The 27,988-nt window shown below is 40.9% G+C and overlaps 1 protein-coding gene across 1 annotated transcript in view; it reads right to left on the bottom strand.

Moving 5' to 3' along the window:
* Positions 1–732: 732 nt before the first annotated feature.
* The window catches only part of TLL2 (tolloid like 2), a 2,438,103-nt gene continuing 2,410,847 nt past the window's right edge, over positions 733–27,988 (bottom strand). The window contains exon 21 of the mRNA XM_085603672.1: positions 733–8,355. Within this exon, the coding sequence (XP_085459798.1) occupies positions 8,221–8,355 (135 nt within the window). The 3' untranslated portion in view covers positions 733–8,220. The remainder of the gene's footprint in view (positions 8,356–27,988) is intronic.

Raw genomic sequence — 27,988 nt, 5'->3', positions numbered from 1 at the left:
GTTCTAAGGGAAACAAAGTTGTCATGTTTATGCGGTTGCTACTCGCTTCTTGTTTATTCAAGGAGTTTCTAGTGGACTCTGAGTTAGCTGGCACACAAAGTAATTAGGTTTAATGTACTCGATAGAGGCATACTGACCTCAGTCCTATGCCACAACTATAGTGTATATTATTCCAATGCGCAGAGCCTATAAGGGAAATAGGAACTACACTACAGTGTTTGAGTACCTGGGGCTGGTAACCCGCTAGATCACTGGGTAGAAGTCCCCCAATTTACAGTGGTGCTTCTGCTCCGCCAAACTATAAATGACCTTGTAAGTGTCCAACAAACATTAAAAAAATAGACAACTGCCAATGGATGAACTAAGTGAGGAGGCAGTAAGGTCATGTGCTCAAAATGCATTGTCGTGCTCTACACCAGTTCACAAACTATACATACAGTAATGTGCATGCAGAGCACTTTTGTGTTGAAATGCAGTGGAAGAGGAAAGTTTTCAAAATAACTCGCAGTCCACTGAACCATACATGACAAGACAGGAGTACTTTATACACAGGATCTTGACCACTTTGCAGCATTGCTGTTGGTCTGTGAGTTGGGATTAGATGTTACTATTGGCGACTTTATAAACTGACAACAGTGGTTTTGCAGTGTGGTACACAGGGATTGAGCTAAGAATTAGAAATCCATGGAAAGAAAACACACAGGAATAAATAACATGCAAGAGGTAGTTTTATTGGAAAAGAACAGATTAGAATGGAAGTAAAAAGGAATAGATACATATGATATTATATGAATGAGACTAAACAAAGCCAGGTTTCAAGGCGTTAGTCAAACTTTACTGAGAATGCATGATTGAATCTGGATTTATTCATGTACAAACGTTTCTCAATTAGCAAAAGAGGACACACAAATATATTTTTTTTAAAATGTCATTTAAAAATAGTAGGAAATAAAACTTATGTACAATCAACATAATTACAGAAAAAAGAACCATACTAAGACTTGGTCAATAATAAACCAAAACACTGGCCTGTGTTGCTAGGTAAATGAATGTCATTTTATTTCAGGAGCATTTTTTCCAGTGTTAGTGATACAACTACCCACCACAGTTGATCTTGAATGATCTCAATACACTGAAGTTCACTTAAAGACTAAACATCTAGTTTTGAACGAAGGCCTTTTAAAGTGGGCTGACCCACACCAGATTTTAATTCTTTAGAGCTTTAAAATAAGTGTACATTTGAAAACATTTAGTTACACATGGGGCAGTGAGCCTCACATAGGATACTTCGCAAAATTCCAATGAAGGACTGGGTGCCACCTACCTGCGGACATTTCTTATTTCTCTGTTAGGGTAATAAACTCTATGTAGTATCTCTGATGGTGAAAGGCTCCCATGCGACAATACAGGTTATCAGTTATGTACTGGACCAACTTTGAATGGATACCATAGGAAATTACAATACATTTCTGAAAGAAGTGTATACAATGAGCATAGTACAATATTGAACCTGAACATATGATTAGTGAAGGCAAACATGTCAAAGAAACAAATGAATGACAAACACTTCTGAGTATGTTTTCATCCTTCCCTGTCGAAAGAAACTATAGACAATAATGCAAGCATACCAACAGGTAACTTCTCTCATAGATTATGTTGAGGCTTTCCTACGTACATACATAGTAAAATAAGTTGTGTTAATATTCTCACAGAAATAAACCCACATATCTCAGATTTTACTTGGACATATTGAGAAGTTGAGTCTATTATGTAAAATAGCGCACACATGTTCTAAAAAAAATACAATAATCATGCAGCATCACAGAGATTTGCAATTGTCTTTTATATACTTTTTATTAGACTATAATGTCTAATACAGGTAGTTAAAGTCTGCTGTGCTACGGTCTACATTTTAAAGCAGAAAAACATACAAGAATGTAAATCCTGGATTTCTTTTTTTTTTAAACTATAAATATACTTTTTATTAAACCTAAGAATTTACGTCAGGCTGTGCTACATCTGAAACCGATGTTACTTTAAATATAAAGAGACTCAGGGTAAATGAGGCACTGATGTATCTGCTGGACACAGCTTGTTGATGTCAGACCTTAAACACAATGCTGGTTCAAGTCTCAACGTGACATTTTATTAAAGCAGTAATATTCTGTGCCTGCTATTTTTACATTTTGAATGCATCTTAAAAGGACTGCAATAAGACGGAAACGATTCCTCCAGGTGCCTAATGCTTAAATAAGCTTAGTATATTAGACCACACTCACTGTATAATTGCACAAGAATGAGACGAGATTGAGAAAAGGAAGGAGACTGACTTCAACACAGCATCTGAGTGTGACAACATGATTAGCCAGATCAAAGTAGCTTATGTTTAGATTAATGTGAGAATTACAAATGGTAATACAAAGTGTTAGATCCTTTGGTAATCAAGAGCAAATTTTAACTGAACTAGATTATTACGTTTTCCATTAGAGCCTTATCCAACTTTAGAAACATTTGTGTCATAGAAGTGACCAGCAATAATGATACTCTCTGAAAAAATTGGGATTTAGAATACTATTTTAACCGATATGCATTTCCATTGCTTTGGTAACAAAATAACAGTGAACATGAACAACATAGAGGTCAGGAGAATTGCACGATGGTGTGTGTGCAGTAGATTCACAACACAATGCCATGCTTTCATTACCAATAATGCTTCAACAGAATGGAAGGGACAACAGAGATGTTTTTTTGTCAAATGCGTGAACTGTAATGGATTTTTTCCATCCTTAAAAAATTGAAAGGGTTGTTTTGATTCAGAATGTGTAGAACTAGCAATACAATACTTTGTCTATTATAGATCATTTTGACGTTATAAAAGCAAAAAATGAAAAATGGATGCAAACACGTAGCAATTCTTTGTGAAACAAAATATACAGCTGATATGATTTGTTTAACCCCCAAGCCCTACACCACAAAAACATTTATCACCAAAAACTAAAATAAACTAAGGCAAATTGTGACCAAGTGATCTTCAGACTCTGCACATTACATTCTTTTAACTGTGACTACTAGATTGTTCTATATGGAAACTTGTTGTGTGCTGAGTGTACAAGATTTTAAGGTGAAGAGTTAAAATTTCCACAAGTACAGCATTAGTGATATTTACAACACTTCCTGCTTTTGGGTAAAGAAGGTGAAATAATTCAGGATTGTTGATAGCAAGTGGAGTTTTTTTGTTATGGTTCCTCGTTTGCTCATATAAGGACATAGCCATAAAAATATATATGCACCCAAAAAAACTTCCAAAGCAAGAAGTGCAGTTGCAAATTCATAACGATGGTGTAGTAAATTTGAACTCTGTAAGAAGGGTTCCTCTGAAAATTGTAGGGTGCAGTTATGGAATGATTACAGAAAGGGAAAACATGCCGATGAGAGAGGCAAAACAGAAAGAAACAGACAGCCCTAAAAAATACCCTAGCCTTCTCACAAGACTGTAACATAATAGCCAAAAGCATGCATGCGTGAGTATTCCCATTTGTGCGTGGAAGGAGTTGTATAAAAGAGGTGTTAGTGTGCTAAGTTGGTATGACATTGCAAAGTGTTCCTTGTGTGTTGGCTTCAATATATAATGTAGAGGATAATGAAAAGCTAAGTTGAGATGATTATGCTTAAAATCTCTTGCAGTGTTCACAGGAAAACGAATATGTCAATTCATTAGAGAATCCAAACTACCCCTATTCATCTGCTGTCCTTTCTAAACAAATAAGCTTCAGTATTAAATATATTGATAACAGCAAGGCTGATATATGCATTGTATAGGGCATTGAAGCTCTGCACTCACAAATGACTATCCTGGAATGATGGCAGAGGGGCACTCATGAAGCAAAGTGTTTAGCAGCCACCTTTTAATTCCATCTGATGGCAATCACTGGCTATGTGAATAATTAGAAGGCCTCTCACAGGTGAATCATTTTTCTGAATCTTGACCAGTGCTGCAATCTTACAGTTTAACACGGAGTGTAATTGGTAGAAAGAATGTTGAAATAATGTTTAACTAGAAAGATGACTCCACAATTTTTACTACTTCTTCTAAGATATGAAGAATATAAAACAAACTTCAGGATCCATGCAGACATTTAGCTCAACACCATTCTAAAGCAGTAATGAAATGAAGAGGTTGTCCATTGAATGAAAGATGTCTCACTTTGTACAAAGTCCAAATCTTGGCTGAGGCCATCCTCTTACGGGGTATCAGTGCTAGCATGACCCATGCTAGAACAACTGGCTTGAAAAAAGTAGCTTTATTGAGGCCATTTATGTGGTAAGGTCAGCAAGAGTTCACTTTCATGCTAATTCAATACAGACCATGTATTTTGTAACTTCTCAGAATGGCAGGATGAACAGGCCTATAGTATTAGCCAAGCTTGGTTACTGCATAAGGACTGACAGATGTCTTTACATATCAAATGCAATGATATGGTATGCTTGCCCAGGATGGAAAATTCCATGTTGGTAAACACAGTTTCATCAGACTGAGAAACTGGCACCTCGTCCCACCTCTCAGAGTTTAAATGTGCCAAAATCAGCTTTTCCAGATACCACAAACCTTCCTAAATAAGCATTAATGTTGGATAGGAAAACTCTCACTGCCAATAAGAATCGATGAGAAGTTTTTATAAAGGATAATCAAGGATTTGGAACATTGAATGGCTATGTATTGTACAACTAAATCCAACGAGGTCTCAGAAAAAAGTAAGAAATGAAATATAAAGGTGATTCATATTTTACTTTTGGGTCTGTAAGTCCAAGCACCTAATAGAATTCAAATCAGTACACTCAAAAGATTCATCACCAACAGCGATAAAGTCACAATGTTTCAAAGCACTTACAATTTAAAACCTTTGAAAATGTAAGAGCTCTCCGACTCTTTCCACAAGACTTAATTCTAAACAATGAAAAGTATTTTTCTAAAACGTCCATGCCATACCTATTATTCTATCACTGATACAGTATATTAACTATCACACGTAATCACTGACAGAAAACGGAATCATACCTGTGCGTAAAACTGGCACTGCTTAACAGTTCAATGAGCAGTGTGAGCATTATTTACATGATGAATGAATGTATTTAATTGGCCTGCAAATTATCCTATTTACTTTCACTGCAGGGTTTTCATCAATATCCCACAACTATAAAAGTTCATTCATAAGTGATAAAAATATTTTATGAAAATCCTAAACTTCACTTTTCTGTTTCACCTAAAATCACTAGTCAATAAATCAATCAATAAAAACTTTATTTCAGTCAGTATGACCGTAAAAGTGCTAATGACAAATCACTAGTTAAAAGTACTTAATATTAGTAAAAGGATAAAATGAATTTGCACTGCTGTTTAAACAGTTCTAACATTGTCAGACATTGTAGGGTAACTAAAAGAAACCGTTGTTAAGCATAAAATGTTACTGTCATCAGACAACAATTTTCATAAGTCACAGCCTGTTATCATATGCTGCAACAAGGGTATTTATTTCTATGGAGTGCTCACTCATTCGGAAAATAAATAGTTTGACAATGGACCAGAGAGGATGTGTCCACACCATTAGCTAAACCGTTTCCAAAACATAGGTTGATGTCACAAGTGGAGAAAGCTGCAAAACATATGGATGAACCACATGATCCGCCTTACTATATATTCTTCACAACTAGCTCTCAGAAGAACTCAAAGGGCTTTGCGACAGGCTACTCTAGGAATCTTTCTTAAGAATGAAGCAGAATGTTACAGATGGACTTTGTGAATCAACATCCTTATGCTATTTGTTTCCTCAAAACATGATCAGCCCTTGAGGGACAATAAATGTTTAAGGAATCAGTTTTGCTTGAGCCCCAATTGAAAAAATGAAGGAATATAAAGTGTTCAATCGTAAACCAATTTTCAATTATTTGAAATAACATGAAATAATTATATCGCATTGACTTGATATTAGAAAGCAACTTTTCAGTGTCATTTATAGTGACTATATTCAAAATACAGAGGAAAACTGCCGTAAAATATGTTATTTGCTGTAATTAGGTAACAGCATAGTTTGTATTTGCCATCATGTTTGGGGAAATTACTGTAGAAATGGAACTTGTGAATGAAAAAAGACAAAATAACTCCATATTATGTATTGTACTCTTCATTTAGAATGTTTTACCTAACAATGGTCAGTGAATATTTCCTCTATACACCGTAGAAATTCTCTTGGTTTTTATAGATGAGATTCTTAATAAAGTTTTTGTTCCAATATTTAAAATGAGTTAAAATGCAGGCAGTACAGAGCACAAAAATTGTAATTTATGTAAGAGTAAGGAGGATTTATCCGTGCATATTTACCAAACATTGATGATGTACCAGATCAGGCTGATCATATTCTTTCCTCTGTTAACCACCATTAAAAGGGCAATGTCAATTGGGAGCAAATGCTTAAGCTAACCAACATAGTAAATGCTGTAATGAAAATGTTCCTCTCTGACAAAAATAGTGCCACAGATGTCAACACTTACATATGGACAAGATTCTATTTGGTACTCAGTATGTCCCTTCTGGTCCAGGCCTTCCTACTTATGCAGAAGAATACAACAGATGAATACATGAGAGCACTTTATGAACATCATAACAAACACTGAGTGTTATGAAAGTTAAGCTATCAAGTGACTGAATATCCAAGAACTGCAGGTCCCAGGTTTTGACTTTCTCTAAGCATTGGAAACAATTGTTGTGCATGTCATTAGATGCTAAAGAAAAACACATGTTGGCTGGCAAGAGAAATTATAAAATAGAACTGGGCAGAATTTTCCTGATATTAATATCGCAACAATTCTCTGCTTACATGAGGATCTGTAACACTCTAGTGTTTATTGAACTTCCATTATCGTTGATTTATTGAAGTGTAATTGTTTCTTTAAGACCTGTTGGCTAATGAAATCAACCCCACCTGTTTCGCCGTCCTATGGAGTGGTGGTTGAAATTTACAAACCTATCAAATGCAGGCCTAGATGCATAAATCAAATTTAAAGGCACCACGCTAATCTGCTTAAATGTAACTGAGACACGAAAACACTTTAAAGTGCATCAACTGATTAAAAGAACTTTCATTTGAGTTTTGCACTCCAGATAATTAATAATTAGCATGTCATACATTTTCCACAGTACTTGAAACCACTAAAATAGCTGCAGAATATAGTCCCATGAAATTAATCTTGAAACATTTGCTTTCTGTGACTCGTAATGGAAATAACCTATATTTGTAATTTACAATGAATAATTTACAATGAATATGAATATTTTCTTTGTATTATTTTACCAATGTTGAGGTACATTTAATTGAAATATAAAAGTACCTGATTTACTTTCCTTGTTCCGTAGATGTACAACCAAGGCCTTCTATGCAAAGTATTTCAAAGATGCATAGGAGTATTTCCGAAAATACATGAAAACCTATTTCAAATGTTAACATTAAGTCAAAGACAAAGATATCTTAAACGTATGCATGATATTAATTCAGATATTACTTTTAAAACTCAAGTGCTGGCCGACCAAAATAGAAGAAAGCCAGGTCAGAGTTCACTGACAATGTGTTCAAAAATTTCAGAGTAAATTATCAAGAATCAATTTGAAAGATTTGAATCTGAACAAAAAAAAACGTGTTTACCTTTGACAGAAAACACACTCTTAAATGTAAACAAACATACACGTTTTAAAATTATAAACAAACAAAAAACTGTTGATCACAGCATGAAAAGCTTGCCAGCTTACTTAGCACCATGTCTGGAACATTTTCATTATTCAGGAGTTTGTTGAACGCTTTTAACTCAGGACTTTATTTGACTGTGATGCATACCGTCAACCTTTAGGGCTCCTACCATCATATTTGCCTCTGGTCATTTTCTGGATATCTGCGAGCTACATGTTATGACAAGTATACCTAGCTTAAGCGCTAGAATAGCTAACAGCTCTAACACATTGATAGGGAGAAGGCTCTCACATATTTGGTCCTTAGTATATTTGCAAGAGAGTGCCATGCGACCAGAGTGTATTGCAAATGTATATGTACTTCAAATAGACTGGATTCGGTATCCAAGGACATAAAGCACAGTTTTATGCCAGCCTCAACATTCTTATTGTATTCTGGAAACTATCGCTGGCCAGGCCGTGGAAGTCTCGGAGATGCAGCTAAGCTATTTGGGCAAGTGCAGGGCATCTTGAAACTTAGTACTTGTGTACTCCGCATGGAAGCCTTTCTTGTTAATAGTGTCATCGGAATGAAAATGGATCATGACAGAATCCCCAGCTGAGTAGATTTCCTCTGGAGGCTGTGAAAGGAAAGAAGAATCATCAGTGAAGGCAGGGAAATTAACAGGAATAAACTTATGAGATGTTTTTTGCTGCATATCTCATACCTCATGCTTGCTACACAGAGCTTCACAAAGACATTTTTCTCCATATAATTATTATGGCCCACTCGAAAATGGGTCTCATCTTACTGACATTGGAAGGATAAAGGTTGAGTGACAATGCGGGAATTCAAACCTGTGACTGCAGATTCACGTAAAGACCTCAAAAGCAAGCGATCAAATCCCTAAGCCATCTACCTAGCAACTAAACCTGTATGTTCATAGATTCGAACTGTTCACATGGCCATGTGCATTGGTTTCAAAGTCATGACAAGACACAAATTGTGGTTAAAAGTATCCACTTAAAGCCAGATTGTGACAGAAAATTGTTTTATTACAAGTCAAACTTGACTGTCGTAAAAATAAATCTGGAAACTGAGTTATAGTCACTATTCACTGGAACAAGTATTTGTAATTGAGACAGGTTTAAAGGCACGTTGCGGTATACCAATCCAGTCCTCAGTTCACATCACTTTTTGTACTTTGAAGTGATCAATCAATATTATTTTCTTACTTTGATCACCACCTCCTCTTTGACCCACTTCAAATCATTTAGTCCATTTCTTTTTCACAAAATTTCAGCTAAGACTGCAGTAATTATCTTAGGGCCTCATATACTAATATTCCTAATAAGAAATCTTAAATTGTGACAAATACTGCTTTGCAATTTGAGATTTCTTATTTGGAATGTATTACAATGGATTCAGTAGAAAGGGTAACAAATTGAGCGCGGACTTTTACAGAATCCTTTGGAAATTTGCGAGCCAACCTATATAATATATACTGAATCGTAGTGGGTTGCAATTCAACTCATCAGTAATACAAATGTGGCAGGTTGCAAACTGTGACCCACTATGGTTGGTAGTGTCACAGGCATGGTGGCTTGCTTTTAAATAAACCAATATTTTGTTTTGAAGGCAGCCCGTTTTCCTAAAAGAAATACAGGATGCATTTAAAAGAATATTAATATTTAGTCGACATTGGTCCCAAGAAATGTTTTTGTCAACATCAACAAAGGGGATGGGTTCCCTTGTGGACCCTCCTTGTTTGTGAATGGCTTACCACCTCCTTTGATGAGGAGGTAAAATATTAATGTTATGTGACCGGAGTTTGTTCGCAAAACATTAATACATAATTAGGGAATCAGTTATTGTAAGGGACCTTCTTTACAAGCCCGTTCGAAATACCAATTCCTTAATTTTTTCTAAACCCATTTAACATCTTGGAAAACGCTTTCCAAATCATTAAATGGGTTTAGTACATTGAAAAAATATTTTAGCGGTCGCTAACTCTCAGGCTAATCGAATCTAAGGGTTTGCAACCGGTAAAACACTTTGCATATGAGACACTTAGCGTGTATCTCTGATCTATGTTCTTTTTATGCTATGTCACACTTCTTTTTGTCTCACTTACTTAAAGAAAGCCACAAGGGCAGATACATATATTATGTGACTAATTCTACCATTCAGCAAAGGTTGTATGGTGAGATCTATACCATTCATATTTAAACGTCTTTTACATAACCAGCATTTACCGCAAACTTAATATGTCAAGGGGGAGTCCAGAGCCTCTTCAGTGTGTTATTCCAATCACTCAAATTAATATGTGCCCTCAGCAAATCATCTAACTTGTTCTTATTATTCCAAAGGGCATGTAGTGGTTTTTGCATCTGTTGCCGTTCTGTCATGTTGAGAATGTGCCTAGCATTAATCACATTTTCAATTTGATAAATATTTGAATACTAAGGGCCCGATTCCGATGCGGTTGGAAATGTCTCCGACCGCATCGAAATTGCCTGTTCAGATTCCTTTCCGACTGATCCATTTTGCTTCTAAAATAAAATAAAATTAATCACACCCGGTATATCAACTGCCCATCCCTAGTTGGGGGGGCTAGTGCTTTCAATCTTCCTGTGTGTATGGAGCAGAAATTCACATAACTAGTATGTAATATATGTAACTCCAAACTAAGGCCTGTACCCAACGTCTGCAAACAAAAGTATTCATTGAGGAACTGGACTAATATTGGGTGGTGCAGAAAAGGGCAAACCTGCTCACATTGTTTAGAGCACAGGCATATGCCTGAACATGCTCAAATTTCCAATCACAGCCTACTCCTCTGAACTGGGCTCTGAGTCTGATCCAGGGTACAAGTGAGCAATGAGAGTCTATTAACAGTATGAATTAACAACAAGGCACAATCAGAAAATCAACATCAGATCCAGTCTAGACTTTAATCCTGAGCTATTCTGACCCCTTGACATCGACTAACTCAATGACTATCACATTAGCATGTAGAAATTTGAGATCAGTAACCAAGTGCTCTCAAGGTACATTTCAGCATGATGCTCAATGATTCAGATAAGCAACTTTGCACACATTAAATCAATTAATTCATCCACATACATCAATATAGCCATTGACAAACTCCCTTTTCCACTTGTGTATGTTTGTTGTTTGGGGTGTTTGTCTGGATGTCCGTGTGGGTCTGTGTGTCTTCATTCATGTAACAGAACATGTCCTTTCTACACGGGCAAGAAACAAAAGATATAAATTGCAACTGTTTTGTTTTGTGGCCGAGATCATCTCAACACTGCTACGTGCCCAAAGAAAGGCTGAATATAAGCAGGACCTGCAGTGCACTGCTTGGGCCTGTTCAACCTAAGCTTCAGCAGTCACTTCAGTGTAGGCTGAAGGGGCCCCTTCACGTGCGGGGGCCTCCGTTACGACCCTGTCTTTACCCACTCTGAATCCACTAGATATTTATGAGCTAGACTGAATCATATAAATTGGTGATATAGCCATAGGAATACCATAGCTGTAGAGCAGAAATATCAGAAAAAGGGTATATAACTTATCATCTCTTTGAGATGTACACTGAATTTGGGGCAGTTGGATACCCACCTCTGGAATTGCAAATGGCTATGTTAGCCCAACTAAAGAAGACAGAAAAGTCCCCTGGGGACTACACCTCATATAGACATATATAAATATGTAATATACTGGACAAGTTATTAGCTAACAGACTTTACACCTGCATCAGTACACTATTATATCCAGACTAAGCAGGCTTTATGCTGGGTAGGGCGAGAAGGCATAGCTTTAGGATTCTGATTTGGATCCTAGAATGTATTTGCTTGGCGACAGATGGAACCTTTGTTGCTGGATGACAAAAATGTGTTTGACTATAATAAATGGTGCTTTCGGTTTGCGATCATTAGAAGGATGGGTTTTTACCTCAGCTTCAATGTCTGGGTAACTGGCTCTACGCGGCACCAGTGGTATGTGGTGGGGCCACTATTTCCTTTTATTTGCCTTAATATCTGAGCTCTGGCATGTTGGATTAGAGGGATGCCTTAATTGAAATGGGGTAACAGTAGGGATTTCACAATTGAACTCTATGTTGGCGAGACACTACTGTATTTGACAGATATGGCGGAAACCATTAGAACAGGCTTATAGATATTCTGTATCTAGGGCAATTTCTCTGGTTTCAAGCAGTGGTATAACGAAACATGAGGCCCCCCCGGCAATATACATGGAGGGGGCGCTCCATGCTCTGGACCCAGTCAGGCGCTCTCAGAGCACGGGCATGCTGCCAGTGGCCCAACCTGCACTGTGAGGGCTTATGTTATACCACTGGTTTCTAGATAAATTAGTCAAAACCAACCCTTTACCTACTCACACCTTGGGCCCCAGTGTCTAATTTCCATTGTGTGCTTCATATGCACTAAACAAGATTTTAGTATTTAGGAATGCATATTACTAGGGATGCAGGGGAATGTTAGAGTGTATTTTGAGGGATATGCTAGAGCCACTCGGGCTTCATGTATCACATTGATGAGAAATCCTACTGTATTTGCTGGGTGGGGAGGCGTTCTACTAAATGTTATCCTTGCCTAGATTTTTATGCATCTTACAAAACATGCTATTCTAGATCCAGCAAACCTTCTTCCTAAAGGTAAACAACTCACTATTTTGGGATGGGAAACCCCATGGATATCACTGGCTAAAGTATATAATGTAGAATTTGTTGGGCGGATAGTAGAATATTCTCCCTTTATGATGACTCCCATCTGAAGACTGAGTAGTATGCCACAGGGCCCGGGGGATACCGATAATAATATATGGCAGTAAACCTTCCTGTGCATTGTAGAAGCCCATTCAAAATGTGGTTCCGAAGAAACCACCAATCTGGAACTAGCGAAAAGAGGACTAGCGTCCTCTACGTCGGTTTTGATGAAACCACCAGTCAGGAGCCTATTGTGTTCCTACAGCTCGGAACAGGGGGGCAGTCGACTGACCTTTGGAAACTTTCTGGTAGTGCTGGATTCAAGCAACAAGGCAGGCCTCAGACAACAGGGTAGTCCTTTTTGTATTGTCTGCAAATTCAGGAATGTTCTGTAGAGTTGGCCTCAAGTTCCAACATTTATACCTGGTACCAGCTTTGAAGTGGGAGAAACTTCTAGACTGCTCTCCTACAACTGATTCTGGAATTTCCTTCCTTCTCCTGCCCAGGCCTCAAGATGTCTGGGGCGACAAAAAGCTAGTGTAACATTCTTTTCGAGTGTAGCAGACAGTCCCTATTGAAGTGCAAGGTTGGTAGGTGACACTTCCGTCCCCACCAATCCTATCAGGTTGGCGCATCCTGCCAACACCCTGTCCCTCTTTGCTACCCTGTCTGAGAGGAATACACAAAGGGAAACTTCCAACTACATCTATTCATGTGACCCAGGACAAAGGCCACAAGCACCAAAGGGTTAGGAGAAGAAAATACCAACTGTCTAAAAGTAGCATTTTCAGAATTGTGATTAAACATGGCATTTCCACCTGTTGCCAAGCAAACGTTACCACTTATTAAATAATGTAATAAGGTAATCCAATGTTATCCTATGGGAGAGGCAGGCCTTACAGTTCTGAAAAACATATTTAAGAGTATTTCACTACCAGGACACGACTACCAGGACAAGTAAAACTTAAAAGTACATGTTCAACTTTCTAAATACCCTGAACCCTGCCGTAGGGTCCGTTTAGAGCCTCCCCTAGGTATTATTTATATGTATTTAAAAACAGAAAGTTTAGGGCTGGCACAAGGTTTATTGTTTCAGGTCAAAATGGCAGTTTAAAACAGCACACCTGATTAAAAAGGGCTACTTCAGTAGGAGGAAGAATATGTGCTGCAGGCCCACTGGTAGCATTTATTTTACAGGCCCTGGGTACATGTAGTACCACTTGACTAGGGACTTATAAGTAAATCAATGTGCCAAGTGGATGTAAGCCAGTTTTATCATGTTTAAAGCAGTTAGCATAAGCACTTTAGCACTAGTTAGCAGTGATAAAATGCACCGGGTCCTAATCCCAAAATTCACAAAACAATAGGGGAGTAAGCAAAAAGTTTGGAGGAAGGCCACCCTAAGGCTGACTGGTCTAACAATGGTGTATGTGGGCAGCTGATGGTATTTGTGATAGTGGCTTATGTGCTGGAATTTGACTCTGTATGGATGTTTGATGATGGATGGTATGTATGCATGCGTGGGTATATGATGTGTTTCTGGGCATAAGATTGCAGGTTTGTAGACATGGGTGATATGTGTCTGATCATGTGCATGGGTGTTTGAGCAGGTGCACTGAAGTTGAGTGAACCATCTATTTGTATCAGAAACCGCTAAACAGATGACATTTGCCAAATAACACGGCTGTGTCACCTAACCACTGCTTGTCAGAAAATGTTCATGACATCAAATCACAGATAACAGCTGTGATCACATCAAGTATGACAATCAACATACCTCACTAAAAGATTACACATAAGGTTCAAATGAAATCAAATCAAGTGTTTGTTAAGCGCGATTACTCACCTGTAAGGATCTCAAGGCGGTGGGGGGTGTAGGGGGGGGGTTCGCAGGTTTCAGTCCATCAAGGAGGGGGTCTTTCGAAGAGCCAGGTTTTGAGGTTTCTTGTAAAGATGGGGAGCGATGTTATCTGTCTGAGGTGGAGCGGAAGGTCATTCCAGGCTCTGGCCGCGTGGACGGAGAAGGAGCGGCCTCCCGATCTGGTCTTTCTGGTGCGGGGGACCACGGCGTAGGAGAGCTGGGCAGATCGTAGGGTCCGTTGGGGTGCGTGGAATTTAAGTCGGCTATTCAGGTATGCTGGTCCGGGGTTGTGGAGTGCCTTGTGAGCGTGGGTTAGCATCTTGAAGGTGACTCTAGCTTTGATGGGGAGCCAGTGGAGTGTGTGCAGGTGATGGGAGATGTGGCAGTGTCCTGGCAGGTTGAGGACCAGTCTTGCGGCGGCATTTTGGATGTTCTGTAGCTTGCGGGTGAGGTTTTTGTTTATTCCGGCATAGAGTGCGTTGCCGTAGTCGAGCCTGCTGGTGACCAGGGCGTGAGTGATGGTCTTTCTGTGTTCGAGGGGGATCCATTTGAAGGTCTTATGTAGGAGGCGGAGGGTATGGAAGCAGGAGGACGAGACAGAGTTGATCTGGCGGTCCATTTTGAGCTCTCAGTACAGGATGATTCCCAGGTTGCATGCATGGTCCGTGGGGGTGGGCGGGCTTCCGAGGGCGGGTGGCCACCAGGTGTCGTTACAGGCGTCTGGGTTTGGGCCCATGATAAGTACTTCCGTTTTGTTGGTGTTTAGTTGTAGGTAGCTGTTTTTCATCATTTGGGTTATGAAGATTGTAGTTTGCAGTGTAACACCCTTGCACTGAATACTTTATATTTTCTAGCATGGCCCCTGCTCCATTCCTGCAGTAACCCCAGAGAGAGAGGACAAAGAAACATCAGAAGTAGTATTTATGGCAGACTCAATGATGTTGTTAAGGTGGTGGAGAAGTGAAAGAAGGAACTATTGGAGTGTATTCTCAGTCAAATTAAGTAGGCAATTTGTATATGGGAGCAACATGTATAGTAGGAGTTCATATTGAGAAACATGCACATCAATAGTATATCAAGAGCAGAAAACAAATGAGTTTTCATTATGAACACCCCCTCCATAAGTGAGAAGAGTGGCAGAAGGTAGAATAGTAGTGTAGGGCTCAAGTGAATTCAAGGCACATGTATATGTTTATCAAGTATGAGTAATAAGAACATATTTAGAAACAACATGAATACTATATAGGTCTGTAAAGAACCTACAAATTCTACTGTTTTCTGAAAAGGAATATGTAGCTACCTAGTAAAAGTTATTATGCCATGTGGATAGTATGAATGTATAGAAACGACATTGACACCAGCACTATGGTCACCATGAACTGTTGCTAGGATAATATATTCAGGGCATATTACTTCCAGATATGTATTTAAACATATTTGTACCATGGGCTGCATAAAGAATACATTACTATAAAGAGTGAATATATATGCTCCTCAGTTCAACTCTGGAATGTTACCTTGTATGTGATGTAAGCGATGCAGTCTTTAAAATTAATAGTGTGATGGCATCAAAGTTGCTGTTGATATAATTTGTTATTGATCAGTGATACCATTAACCATTCAACACTGCAGCCTAAACGAAATCAGAGACAACATGATAATGTAATATTTAGGGGCCCATTAGGATGGCGGGCGGACTTCAGTCAGCCCGCCACCCTAGCGGTGCTGGGACCGGCCGCCAGTGGTGCGGCGGTCCTGCACTGGCAATTAGGATGCAACCGCCACGGTGGCGGAGGCATCCTGCATATATTACATTGTGGCGGGCGGTGCTGTATGCAGCATCCACCACAATGCAATATATGCGTGTTGTGCAATGGCATGCACAACGTGACAGGCACTGCGCAGTGCCTGCCACCTTGTGCATGCCAATGTTGGGGGGTACCGTGGTGTTGTGTGCAGATTTAGATTCTGTATATAGGTTTCCCGATTTATGCCCTTATATAGGTACAATTCACATTGCCCTTATTTGGACATAGAAATCCGGCCCTTAATTAGACATTGTCTGTACAAACCAAATACTGGCATGACCATCTACATCCGTCCATCCACGTCACAATGAATTCTTGGAAAACCAGACCCTTAAGTCTTTAAGAATTTCCCTCAGCTTGAATATTGATTTCTCCAAGAACTCATTAAGTATGCATGAACATCTATTCCTTAGGGATTCATTCATGATGTTCCTCTGCCCGACTTTTATGTCAATACTGGCAGTCCTAGACACCTTCAAGGTATAACTATACCAGCACTTGCCCTGGCAAAGTGCGGTTCCCGGAGGATTCGATCCACCCCAGAATACGCGGTTCACAACGGCAAGTTCGGAAGGAGATCGAGTTCCAGCCTGATGCACTGACCTGACACTGCCATCCTCCTCGCAGAGAATCCAGCTCCAGTGCTCTCTGACTTCCCTTGCGGGGGTTAGACTGTTGAGTCCGGAAAAGAGATTCCAACCTCTCTCATTCTAAGGTATGGAGCTGACTAGAACTTAGAGAAACTTTTGGCAACTCTTGGCTAAACTAAAATGTAGCTAGCTATACTTTAGAAATGGCACCTACTTCAAACCTCGTACTGCACTTAGGTTAGGTACACTGGGGTAGAACAATTTAAAAGCATACGATGAGTATCACATTTTAGCTTATGTTATTTATGTATGTATTTTGATTAATATATGTCATAGCTACAAACCATGCTATTGCAGTATTATTTTATCTTACTGCTAACCTCGTACATATTGTACTTCGCAGTCTGTCTTATGATTGTAGCAATTCATATCTCTTGCATGAGAAATAAGACTGTTCAATAAACCCTTTTATTGAAACGCCCGTCTCTCTATTTCTGTGCAACTCTGTAGAAACGATGCATGCACGATTGACTGAGTGAAACTGTTATCTATTGTTTCCACGATTCTGGAACTGTACCGATTCTAAAAGGAAACAAAGTTGTCACGTTTATGCGGTTGTCAGAGACTAATCCCTTCTTGCATATTGGAGAAGTTTCTAGTGACCTCTGAGTTAGCTGACACACACAAGTAATTAAGTTTAATATACTCGAAAGAGACATACTGACCTTAGTCCTGTGTCAAATCTATAGTGTATGTTATTCCAATGCGCAAAGCCTATCAGGGATATAGGAACTACACTACAATGGGTACCCCCCAAGTGCAGCCCACCCCTCTGGGGGCCGGCAACAGGCCCCGAAAGAGAACTCTGCATGCCTTTCCATGGCGGAGTTTCTGCCATGGAGAGGCATTGGAAATGCCACATCATAATATGGATGGCGGTGCCTGCAAGGCATCGCCACCATATTATGGGCCTTTTCCGCCCGGTAGGCAATCGTGACGATTGCCTACCGGCAGAAAAGCGGTGGACGGTCTTTCCATCCGCTGCGGTACCCTCCGCCATGCTAATGTGGCGGGGGTAAAAGGCCATCGGCGGGGTGCTTTGGCGGGCGGATTGTCACCGCCCAACCGCCCGCCATGCTAATAGGTCCCATATTGTTCTCCTGAAGTTTTCAATCAATCCTTTAATATAATGGGAACTAAAAATGTTAGTTTCATTTCAATGGATTTGCTATTTCACTTAACAAATCTGAAGATTTTTTAAGATGATTTACTTGCCATGATTCACGGGGTCTTCAGACATAATAGCCAAATTGTGATTATAGTATAATTTAAATTTCATATACAGAGGTCAAGGACTCTCAATTAAACTCCCATGTTTTCCTGACATTGGATTTATACAATTAAACAGCCTTTCCATAAAAAATGGAAGGCATGTTACAGGACCCTGATCTTCAATAGCCTAGTCACAGTGCTCTTTAAGTGATCTTTACACTTTCCCCAAAAATATAAAGACTTTCAGTCAGAGACAAAATCTGAACAATAAAATATATCCCAAGAGATCTTTCAACACTGATTTAAAACTGACTATTCCTTCTCGGTTAGGGTGCTGAGTCAACCTTTAGGTGGCTACCTGTAATCAATTCTTGACCGGTCCCTCTTAAATCATGATGAATTGGAGCACTACAATAGCCCAATGACACAGGTGGTTCCTAGCCTCACTGAGGAAAGCTAAAAAGACTATCTGCTACCAATCAATGAAAATCCAATTTTAATCAAGATCACCAGATGCTATATGCATCAGGCCCTCCTACAGAGGTGAAATATAGTAGGGAAAAAAAGAGTTTTATACCAAAAAAATTCAGATGGAAGGAAGATACTTTCATCAATGTATTTTTCTTAAAAATGTAGAAGAACGTCAAAGTGAGCATTAAAACTGAGGAGATTTGTCAGAAGACACTCAGCCAATGGCATTAGTCACTAATAGAGATTATAAGAGATACAGTAGAAGGCCTCCCAAATCACTAAATCATAGCCAATAACCCCAAGACCTTGTTGTCCTTTCAGCTTGTTACAGTACAAGTAATCAGTGTGATTTTACAAGACATGGACACCACCAGGTGCCTGAGACACAATGTCCCACTTATATCCTATTGGTAGCTCCTATTGCAGAACTTAGAATGGGTTCATTTTCCAAGAGCATATTGTATGAGTTGCTAAAACAATCTTGAGTCTTTCCCTTATAGAAATGTTGGCCCACCTGCTCCATTTAGCTACAAGTCCATTGCAGGTGCTCCTTTTCTAGCAAGTATTATGGGGAGGTTTGTAATCCTTTAGCTGTAAAAAAAACAGACTGATGGCCATAACGGTGATGAGATTGCTTTACAGAATATCCAAGAACAAATTTTGTAGGCACCCATCTAGGGAGCTACATCTCTCTTAGTACTAATGCGCCAATTGGCTGCCCACAACATGATAGACAATAGTATACTTCCTGACCACATCTTCGGTGTGGCTGGACCGTCTAGTTCTCAATTGGGCTAGATGAAGAATTTCATCTCTAATAGCATGACATGTGTCGAATATCAGAATAATGTAGCATCCCTCTATTAAGGCAAATGCGGAGTCACAAGACTTCCTCCCACAGTCACTCATTTTGTTCATGCAATCTTGCACAATCTTTTGAGAGATCCAGAAGGAGGTGGCAGACGTCATATTTACACTAATGACACACAACCATTCTTCCCACCGCTGAACATTTGTAGCTGAGATTCTTTACAAAATTAAATAGGCAGTTTGTACACATAAAGGGCTGGATAGAGAGTAACTAGGTTGTACTGAACACAGCCAAAGCTGAATTGTTGATCATAGGCTCTAAATAGCTAAATAAAATTGGTTCAAAGAATTGCTCATTTGATGTGAAGAGAGTGGAAATCTCAAGTTCCCAAAAACATGAAAAATCTTAGTTTTGTCGTTGAGGTTACTGTGGCCACAAAAAATGTATCCACAATGTCTGTCAGATAGGTAGCGTAATGTCAATGAAGACATACAAGCAAGGACAACTATTACCACAGCTATTACTCATTATGGGAGTCACAGCAAAAAACAACAGCCACAGTCAGAAAGTGCACAATTAAACAGTCCTGATAGTCATGGGGTTCTTGGAATTTGACCAGGTCTCTCTGATTCCACAATCACCTCAGTGGAAGGTTCCAGGTTTGGACTCTAACCAGTATGTTATCAATGGACAGATTCCATCTCCTACTATATTCCTCCCAGAGAGTTAAGATATGTATGAACCAATATGTTGCTAGGCAGTCCAATCAGCCAATAAGGTTTGTTTGGATATCCGTTTTCAGTGATTGGTGCAGGACTCTAGAACTGTGCCTCCTACCCATAGAGTGGTACAATCCAAATACATCTAAAATCCTATCAGTGCCTTAGGGCATGAATCTATTGTTGAAGTGCCTAGGGTGGGGGATACCTCAGGGTTTTAAATATTGATAAGTATTTTCTAAATACGATAGAATGGAGCATCTAATGTGCACAGTGATGCCATTGATGTCTTGTGTGAGGTCATGAGTGATTCCATTGATCTAATGTTTAATTCAAAAGTGATGCCATTGGTTATATTAACAGAGATCTTAAGAACCACTGCTATGCACATTGTCCTTATTGACTACTGCTATGCATGTTTCCACATTGATCTGTATATAAAGCACCATGGTTGTGAGCATTTCCACATTAAACTATTTTCACATTTTACTTTAGAGGGGTTTCACAACACAAACCAGACTTTAACTGCCCATCTAGACAGGGATATATCCGGTTTGACAGCCATAAGTGAAACTCCCACTATAATCAGAAGCAATAGAGATTTTGGGTAAAGTAATACATTTAGGTCAGCTTTTCTTCACATAAGTGCGTCTGGAGCAGAGTGGGTCAACAAAAAGGGGTTGCTCGAAATTAAATTATAAATTACAGCCATTTCAGTAATTCCTAAACTGGAGGTAGCAGAAACATTGCTAAACATTTTGCACCTATTAGCAGTACAGGACTGCAATCAGATACTGGTCATCTACCCTGAATATTTTGCAAAGATGTATTATGACCCACAGAAAACTTTATAAACGGTGATGATATACTGCTTTCATTACAAATTTCTATGTACTTGTCATAGTGTCTCAATTGTATTAATATTTCATGAGCATTAGAAAGTTCAGATTAAGATGCTAGTCTGCCATTTCTGTTAAGTTCAAGTCGCTGGAATCTGAAAATTGATAGTAGGCCTTTGAATGGTGCCTTCTGCTACTCTCTCATTAGGGGTACAAGAAAAGTGGATTCAAATTTCATGCTAGGGGGAAATCTCAGTAAGCTCCTCCTAGAAATATATCTATTGAATAAAAAATTTCAACTTTCCTACATGTGGTTGAACATTTATTAGACCCTGCTAGCATTAAATAAACTTGCTCTGTTTTTAGTCACAACTGTTCTATTGTAAAAGGTGACCAATGATTTCCCCTTCCAACCCTCAAATTCTATTGTATCACACTCATACATAAATTAACTATCCATTAATTGTTTAAACTCGATTCAACTGTTACTCTAATTCAGACGAGAAGGAAGAACTCTTCTTTTGTGCCTGCAAGTGTGTTGGTTGTATCTGTGTCTGAGAAGGATACAGTACAAGAACAGATCCAATGATCCTAAGGCAATGAAAAAGATAGGCTTTCCTGTTTTCAGTGTTTATTTTTTGGGTGTTTCGGCGGTGTTTTCCTAACCTTTTCAAATCATTGCTTGTCAGTGTTTATTCAGCTGCCTAACTAAAAAAACTAATTGTTTACAAAAAAAAAAAGACAAAATTGTGTTTTGCCAGTGTTTATGAAGCATTTTGTTGTTTGCAATGATTCTTATAAAGCATATATTTAATAGAAAGGAGAAGCAATGCATTTTATTTAGTGCCTTCCGATTGGTAGTGTGCCCAATGAGCTTTGCTAGACATTTTTAAGCATAGAAATTCTGTGTATTGCACTCTCTCACTCTTATATCTCATTATCCCTCACACTCTCTCTGAAGGCCCTGTCAGGTTTTTTGGAGGACTATTAATGGATTTAAAAAGTGAGAGAGCTATATTTTCTGCACACAGTTGGGTCAGTCACCTACTTCTTACTAAATATTATGAAATTGTAGGGGTGGTCAACCCTGCCCTTCATTGTGAAATGTAAAATCTTTCAAATTTAAAATTAAACCAGATTAATTTGTAGGCCTGCGTTCTAGAGCAACTGCAACCTGATGCTTTAAGCATGCTCACCACTGCCTTTCTGCACTCTTTTCCTAACTACATTAAGGTGGTGCTGCTGTTTTGTGGACATTCACACCAGGTAATTCCTGACCTTTTAAAAGACATACAATTGTATTATGTGACTTGAAACAATGCTGTTAAAATTATACCTATGGGTTCAAAACCCCCAGCTGTAAATTGTAGTTAGGTAAAAAACAAATTAGCTAAAAGTGTCATACTTAACAAAGAAACACCTTGCAGGTAGGAATTTTGTTAATATGTGGAAAGTCTTTTGTCATATTTTCACCACTATCCCATGTGCATGGCGACAGCACTGTTTTCACACATACCTATCAGGACATCCTACACAAAATGTTTTAGTCTAGCATGTTTGGCAGGCGACCTTCTACAAATACTGATTTCGTAGAAAGGGAAGCTAATATATAAATGGGTAAACACTGCGAAAAGGATATATATGATTTAATATTCCCAGATTCTGTAGAGTGTATTAAATAATTAGATCAAACCAAAAACATGCTCCTAAACCCCATTGCTTTAATTCAAGCAGACAAAACTGTAGGAAACAACAGTAAGAAACAATAGTTTAGTGGCATCTCGAAACAGCAAAGCTCAAGCAGAATATTTGTAGACAATGTGTTGGACCCATCAGTGAGAAATACAAATGACTCTCTTTCATTTTCCTCCTAAAATGGCATTTTAGTTTTTGGTTGTGCAGGTGTTTATCAATGTGTAAATGTTTACATGAATAAGGACTCTTTCCCTTCTCATGGGGTTATATTAGTTGTTATATATGTATTCCTAAAATAGAATAGCTTAGAAATAGAACATCAAATTATGATTGTGATCAATGGGATCAATAGGTCCAATTAGGAACTTCCCTATTATACTAATATTTCCTGTAGAAACTACTTTGATCTCCTTTCAGATGTAACTAATTGAATTTCTGGTGGTAAAAGATAACCATGTCCCCGGGAGAACTAACACAACCCCTAAAATCTCATGTTCAATGGAGTAATGCCAAGATAGCTCAAAAGTGAGGCCATTACCATCATATTTTTTAAAACCATTTTTATTGTTTTCAATAATATTAAACAATGGTACATTAAGGGGCCGATTCCGATTCCGATTCCGGCCACAAACCGAACCGACCGACACGGACCCGGACCGGATACTGACCGACACGGACCAGCGCCGTACGACCCGTGCAGTACGATGCAACGCGTGTGAATTACAACCGACACGTACGGAATACAAGCCGTACGAAAGAGCCGTAGGGAAATAGTGATCCGGACGGAAAACCGATGCGAATTTCACCGACCGACACGAACCCGGAATTAACCCGACCGACCCGTTCCCAGTACGATGCAATGCGTGTAAAACCAGACCGACAACCGGGCCCACAAGCAATAGAGACCTTCGCGACCGACGCGTATGAAACACAGAAGATAGGCAGCGTGAACGAGGCGGAGAAGCCCGTACAAGACAACATTAGCGTCCATTTCCGTCAAATGAACGTCTCCTTCATGCCTACAAATCCCAAAGGAAAAAAGACAAAAAAAGGACCAAACAAGCAAAGACAAAGCCAATAAATATCAAATAAAAAAAAACTGGGACAAAGAAACACCCACAACTCCAACTACATAAAGGACTACAATCACTACCATCGTTCCTTGCAAACAGGAGACACAGCCAGCAGCAAACACCATTACACAGCAACCACAGACACACTCACAACTCACCCATCACACAACCCACACACCATCAGTACCTCATCCAAAAGCACACACACATACAGCCAGCAAAACCAACACCAACCCACCCTCACTTGCACCCTCACACACACCCCTCACCACCCATCCCCATGCCCCAAAGAAGAATCCAAAGTTCACAGATAGTGAGTTAGAAGTGCTGGTAGACGAGATCATCAGAGTAGAGCCACATTTGTTTGGCACATTGGTCCAAAGGACCCCCATGTCACAGAAAACAAAGATGTGGGCGAGGATTGTGGACAAGGTGAATGCACAAGCACCAGCAAGGCGCACAAAGGACTATATCCAGAACAGGTGGTATGACGTGCGCAGGAGGGTCAAGAAACTCATCGAAAAAGATCACGCCCTGAGTCAGTGCACCGGTGGTGGCTCTCCTGCCAAACAAGTCTACTTCAGGACCTGGGAGGAGATGGTGCGGGACATCCTACCACCAGAGAACATCCATGGGCTTACAGACATACCAGGTGAGTACACAAACAACATACCCAGGATTGTGTGGCAAGGGGACAGTGAAACCATGCACCGCAAGCAAAGCTACAGTAACCAATAGATAATCATACCAAGATGTGTATGCCAGTCAGACAAACACAATACCTGCCATCTCATAGTGACTTGGAACTGTGTCATGACATGCACCAACCTACAAACAAATAGAGCAAGGCAGTGGCGCAAAGCTAAATAGACACTGCCAGACAGTTTGCCACCACAAACACACTACCTCACAGTGCAGCTGACTGACAGGAAGGAATTGTGGGGATGCAGGTGAAGTGAGTGTATCCAAAAGCATGATGGGGCCTGTAGTCACAGATAATGCTCCCCCTCCTGATTGGCCCATCAAGACCTCTCTGAAACATGCCCACATCACAGGGAGTGGAAAATGACTGACAAGATGGCTGACACTGGCTCCTGCTGTGGGGAGCACAAGGCCCTGCTAGGGCATGTGCACAAATCAGAAGCAGGACACCACTGACTGACATCCTGAAAGACAACTTGCACGCCCCACAATGGAAGCACGTTTCATGGTGGGATGTCTGGCTGGGTGGGAAGGAGGACTGACAGCTCTCACCATAATTACCAGCATGTGGACACACACACACCCCTCAACACAAACTCCACACAACTCACCGGGTAGAATGCATTGACCCACACCTCTGTGAAACATCAGCAAAAGATACACCATACTGGGTGCTGCTGTGTGAAGCACAGGGGCTCTTTTAGGACTTGTAGCCAAACAAACACCAGGTCAGCCATCTTGCCATTGCTGTCACACCCCCTCACAGGGAAGCAGAGTCAAGAGGAAGGAAGTATGGGCATGCTGGGAAGGGGGGTGTAGCCAAGAGTATGATGGGAGTCACAGACAATCTACACCCACACACATGGCCCAGTAACCATACACTGAACCATGCTCGCCTCACAGGGAGTGGGAAGGGACTGACAAGATGTCTGACACTGGGCTCTGTTGTGGGGAGCACAAGGCCCTGCTGGGAAATGGGCTACAACAAACACCAGGACTTCACAGTCAGCCATCTTGCCATTGCTATCACACCCCCTCGAGGGGAAGCAGAGTCAAGAGGAAGGAAGTATGGGCATGCTGGGAAGGGGGGTGTAGCCAAGAGTATGATGGGAGTCGCAGTCACAATCTACACCCACCCACATGGCCCATCAAGTTCTAACTGAAGTGATGTCTGACACTGGGCTCTGTTGTGGGGAGCACAAGGCCATGCTGGGACATGGGCAAGAACAATATCAAACTCTGTCCGTGGCAAGCTGGGAAAAAGCAGTGTACAAGCAGGCATCTGTTCGTAAAGTAGAAAATTTCATGTTTGTGAACCATCGTTGCATGTAGAAACATAACTCACATCGTGTGTCTCTTCCAAACACAGGTGGTGCTGGGCACCCAGCACCAAATGAAGAGGATTCCCAATCCCAGACTCTGGCGGACACTGAGCTCTCTGGTTTGACTCTGTCTCTGTCCTCTTCGGATGACGACGACCAACCTGGCCCCTCCGGTATGAGTCATCATGCAGCACCAGCAGCATCAACATCTGCACCCCCTGTACCCACGCTTCCAGCATCTGGAAACCGACAGGGCACCCCCTCCAACATGGACAGACCAAGGCCACTGAACAGCCACAGCACAGGGACACAGGGCCCCCCGGAAGCTACAGCAAACACCACCAGCAACACCACTCAAGGGGTCTCAGTATTACCTGTGCGTCCCGCCGCTGGTCCTGCCCGTGTGGATAGGGGTGCTGGGAGGGGTGGGAGGCAGAGGGCGCGCCTTGCAGAGGGGTCTTGAATGCATGATGACTCCCACCTAGCACGCATCATAGATGTGTACCAGGATAGCACCGGAGGATTTGGCCAGGTAGTGGGGATCCTCAAGGAAATGCAACAGGAGCATGCTTCCCACCATGCCCGCATGGAGGCCAAGTGGGATCCCCTTACTGCGGTGCATCGGGACATACTCCAATGCCTCCGCCAGATCAACACAAACCTGTCCACACCTCCCTGTGTGGCCACAACATCTGTTGCAACACCATCTGCCAGCGCCACAGGGAGGGAGGAGGACTCTAGCGGAGAGTCCCCTGCACTGCAGAGGCCTGCACCTGAGGATCCCCCCCACGAAGAAGAGGGGTCATTCGAAGAAGGACATGTGAGAGGCAGATGTCCCAGCACATCCCCCAGGGCCTCTAAAACCTTTTCTGGACAATGTTCTTTGTGCGCAACCCGTTTACCTTGTCCAATCGCACACAACTCGCCCACATGACATGGAGGGTTCATGTTGGGCCAATGTAGCAGATGACTGTGGACTTTACTCTGGACATTTCATCTACCAGCACATCCAACTCTAATGTGAACTTTGGATTCCAAAACCAATGTACAGCACCCACCATCCTGTGCACTTTACTCACACATATTTTAAAATAAACTCACCAGTGCACCATACTTGCCTCTGTTGTGATTTCAAATTGTCATGTGTCATGGAGATGTCGATCTGCTACACAACACAGTGCATGCCAAATACTGCAACAATGTGACCAACGTAACAAGAGTCATGGTGATGTGACACATGTGAGGGAGACACACCACTATGGCACCACAACACATACTCACCATGGTCATGTTACTCATCCCACACAATGATGTTGACCTGAAACACATTGGCATGCACAGACACAACACCAACCCCAGTCAGTGGTAACAAGTCGACAGGTGAGGTAAGAAGATGTCAGTCAGATGTGGGAAGACAGACAACGCACATAACAAAGCGTTGCACAGGTTCATTACACATCGGCAACATGTTTATTCCACAATAGTTGCACGGTAATTCTACATAACAGTGGACACACACTCACAAAGTGTTGGAGAATTGAAGTCCAGGGATGTGTGGTACATCAGTTGATGGGAATTGACAACTTTCACACTGGTGTTGCATTCTAGGTGTTGGGGTCAGTGTTGACCAAACAACAGGCAAAGTACCCTGGGAAGGACAGACACAAGACACAGTCAAAAGCACAGCAGAACAGGAGAGAAATGCAATACACATGCACAAAACATGTCACAAGAAACCTACACAAAAACAAGTTAGCAGTACTACCCTATTGTGGACTACACAACACCTGAATGGACACATCACTGCACGCATCCAGTCAAGTGGCACACAGACACACTCAGACAGCAACAGAGCAGCCACAACACATTCCAGGCTAACTACATACATTGACATAACAACCCTGGAAACTCACATTCAGGTGAAGAAGTTGTTGATGAGCTGTGAGCGGACGTCACCCTCATCCTCATCATCACTGGCATCTTGGCCCAGGCCGGGATCCTCCAAAGGTGCCGGAGGTTGGTCATCGTCATCCTGGATGAGAGGCACCTCCTTCCGCACTGCCATGTTGTGTAGCATGCAGCATACAAGGATTATTTTGCACACCTTTGCAGGCTCATATGGGAGGGCCCCTCCGGTCTTGTCCAGGCAGCAAAAGTGGCTTTTCAGGATGCCGAATGTCCGCTCAATCACCCTCCTGCTCCGACCATGTGCCTCATTGTTGCGCATCTCGGCTGGTGTCACAGGGTTCCAGAGAGGTGTCAGCAACCACATCATGTTGGGTTATCCGGAGTCACCTACACACACAAAAATGAACAAGTAGCTGAGTTTTGTAGGAGTGCGGAATACAACATTGACAAACACACACAATGAGAAACAG

This window comes from Triturus cristatus, chromosome 1_2 (genome assembly GCF_964204655.1).
Source record: "Triturus cristatus chromosome 1_2, aTriCri1.1, whole genome shotgun sequence".
NCBI classification, from domain to species: Eukaryota; Metazoa; Chordata; class Amphibia; order Caudata; family Salamandridae; genus Triturus; species Triturus cristatus.
This window is presented reverse-complemented; position numbering and strand designations above follow the sequence as displayed.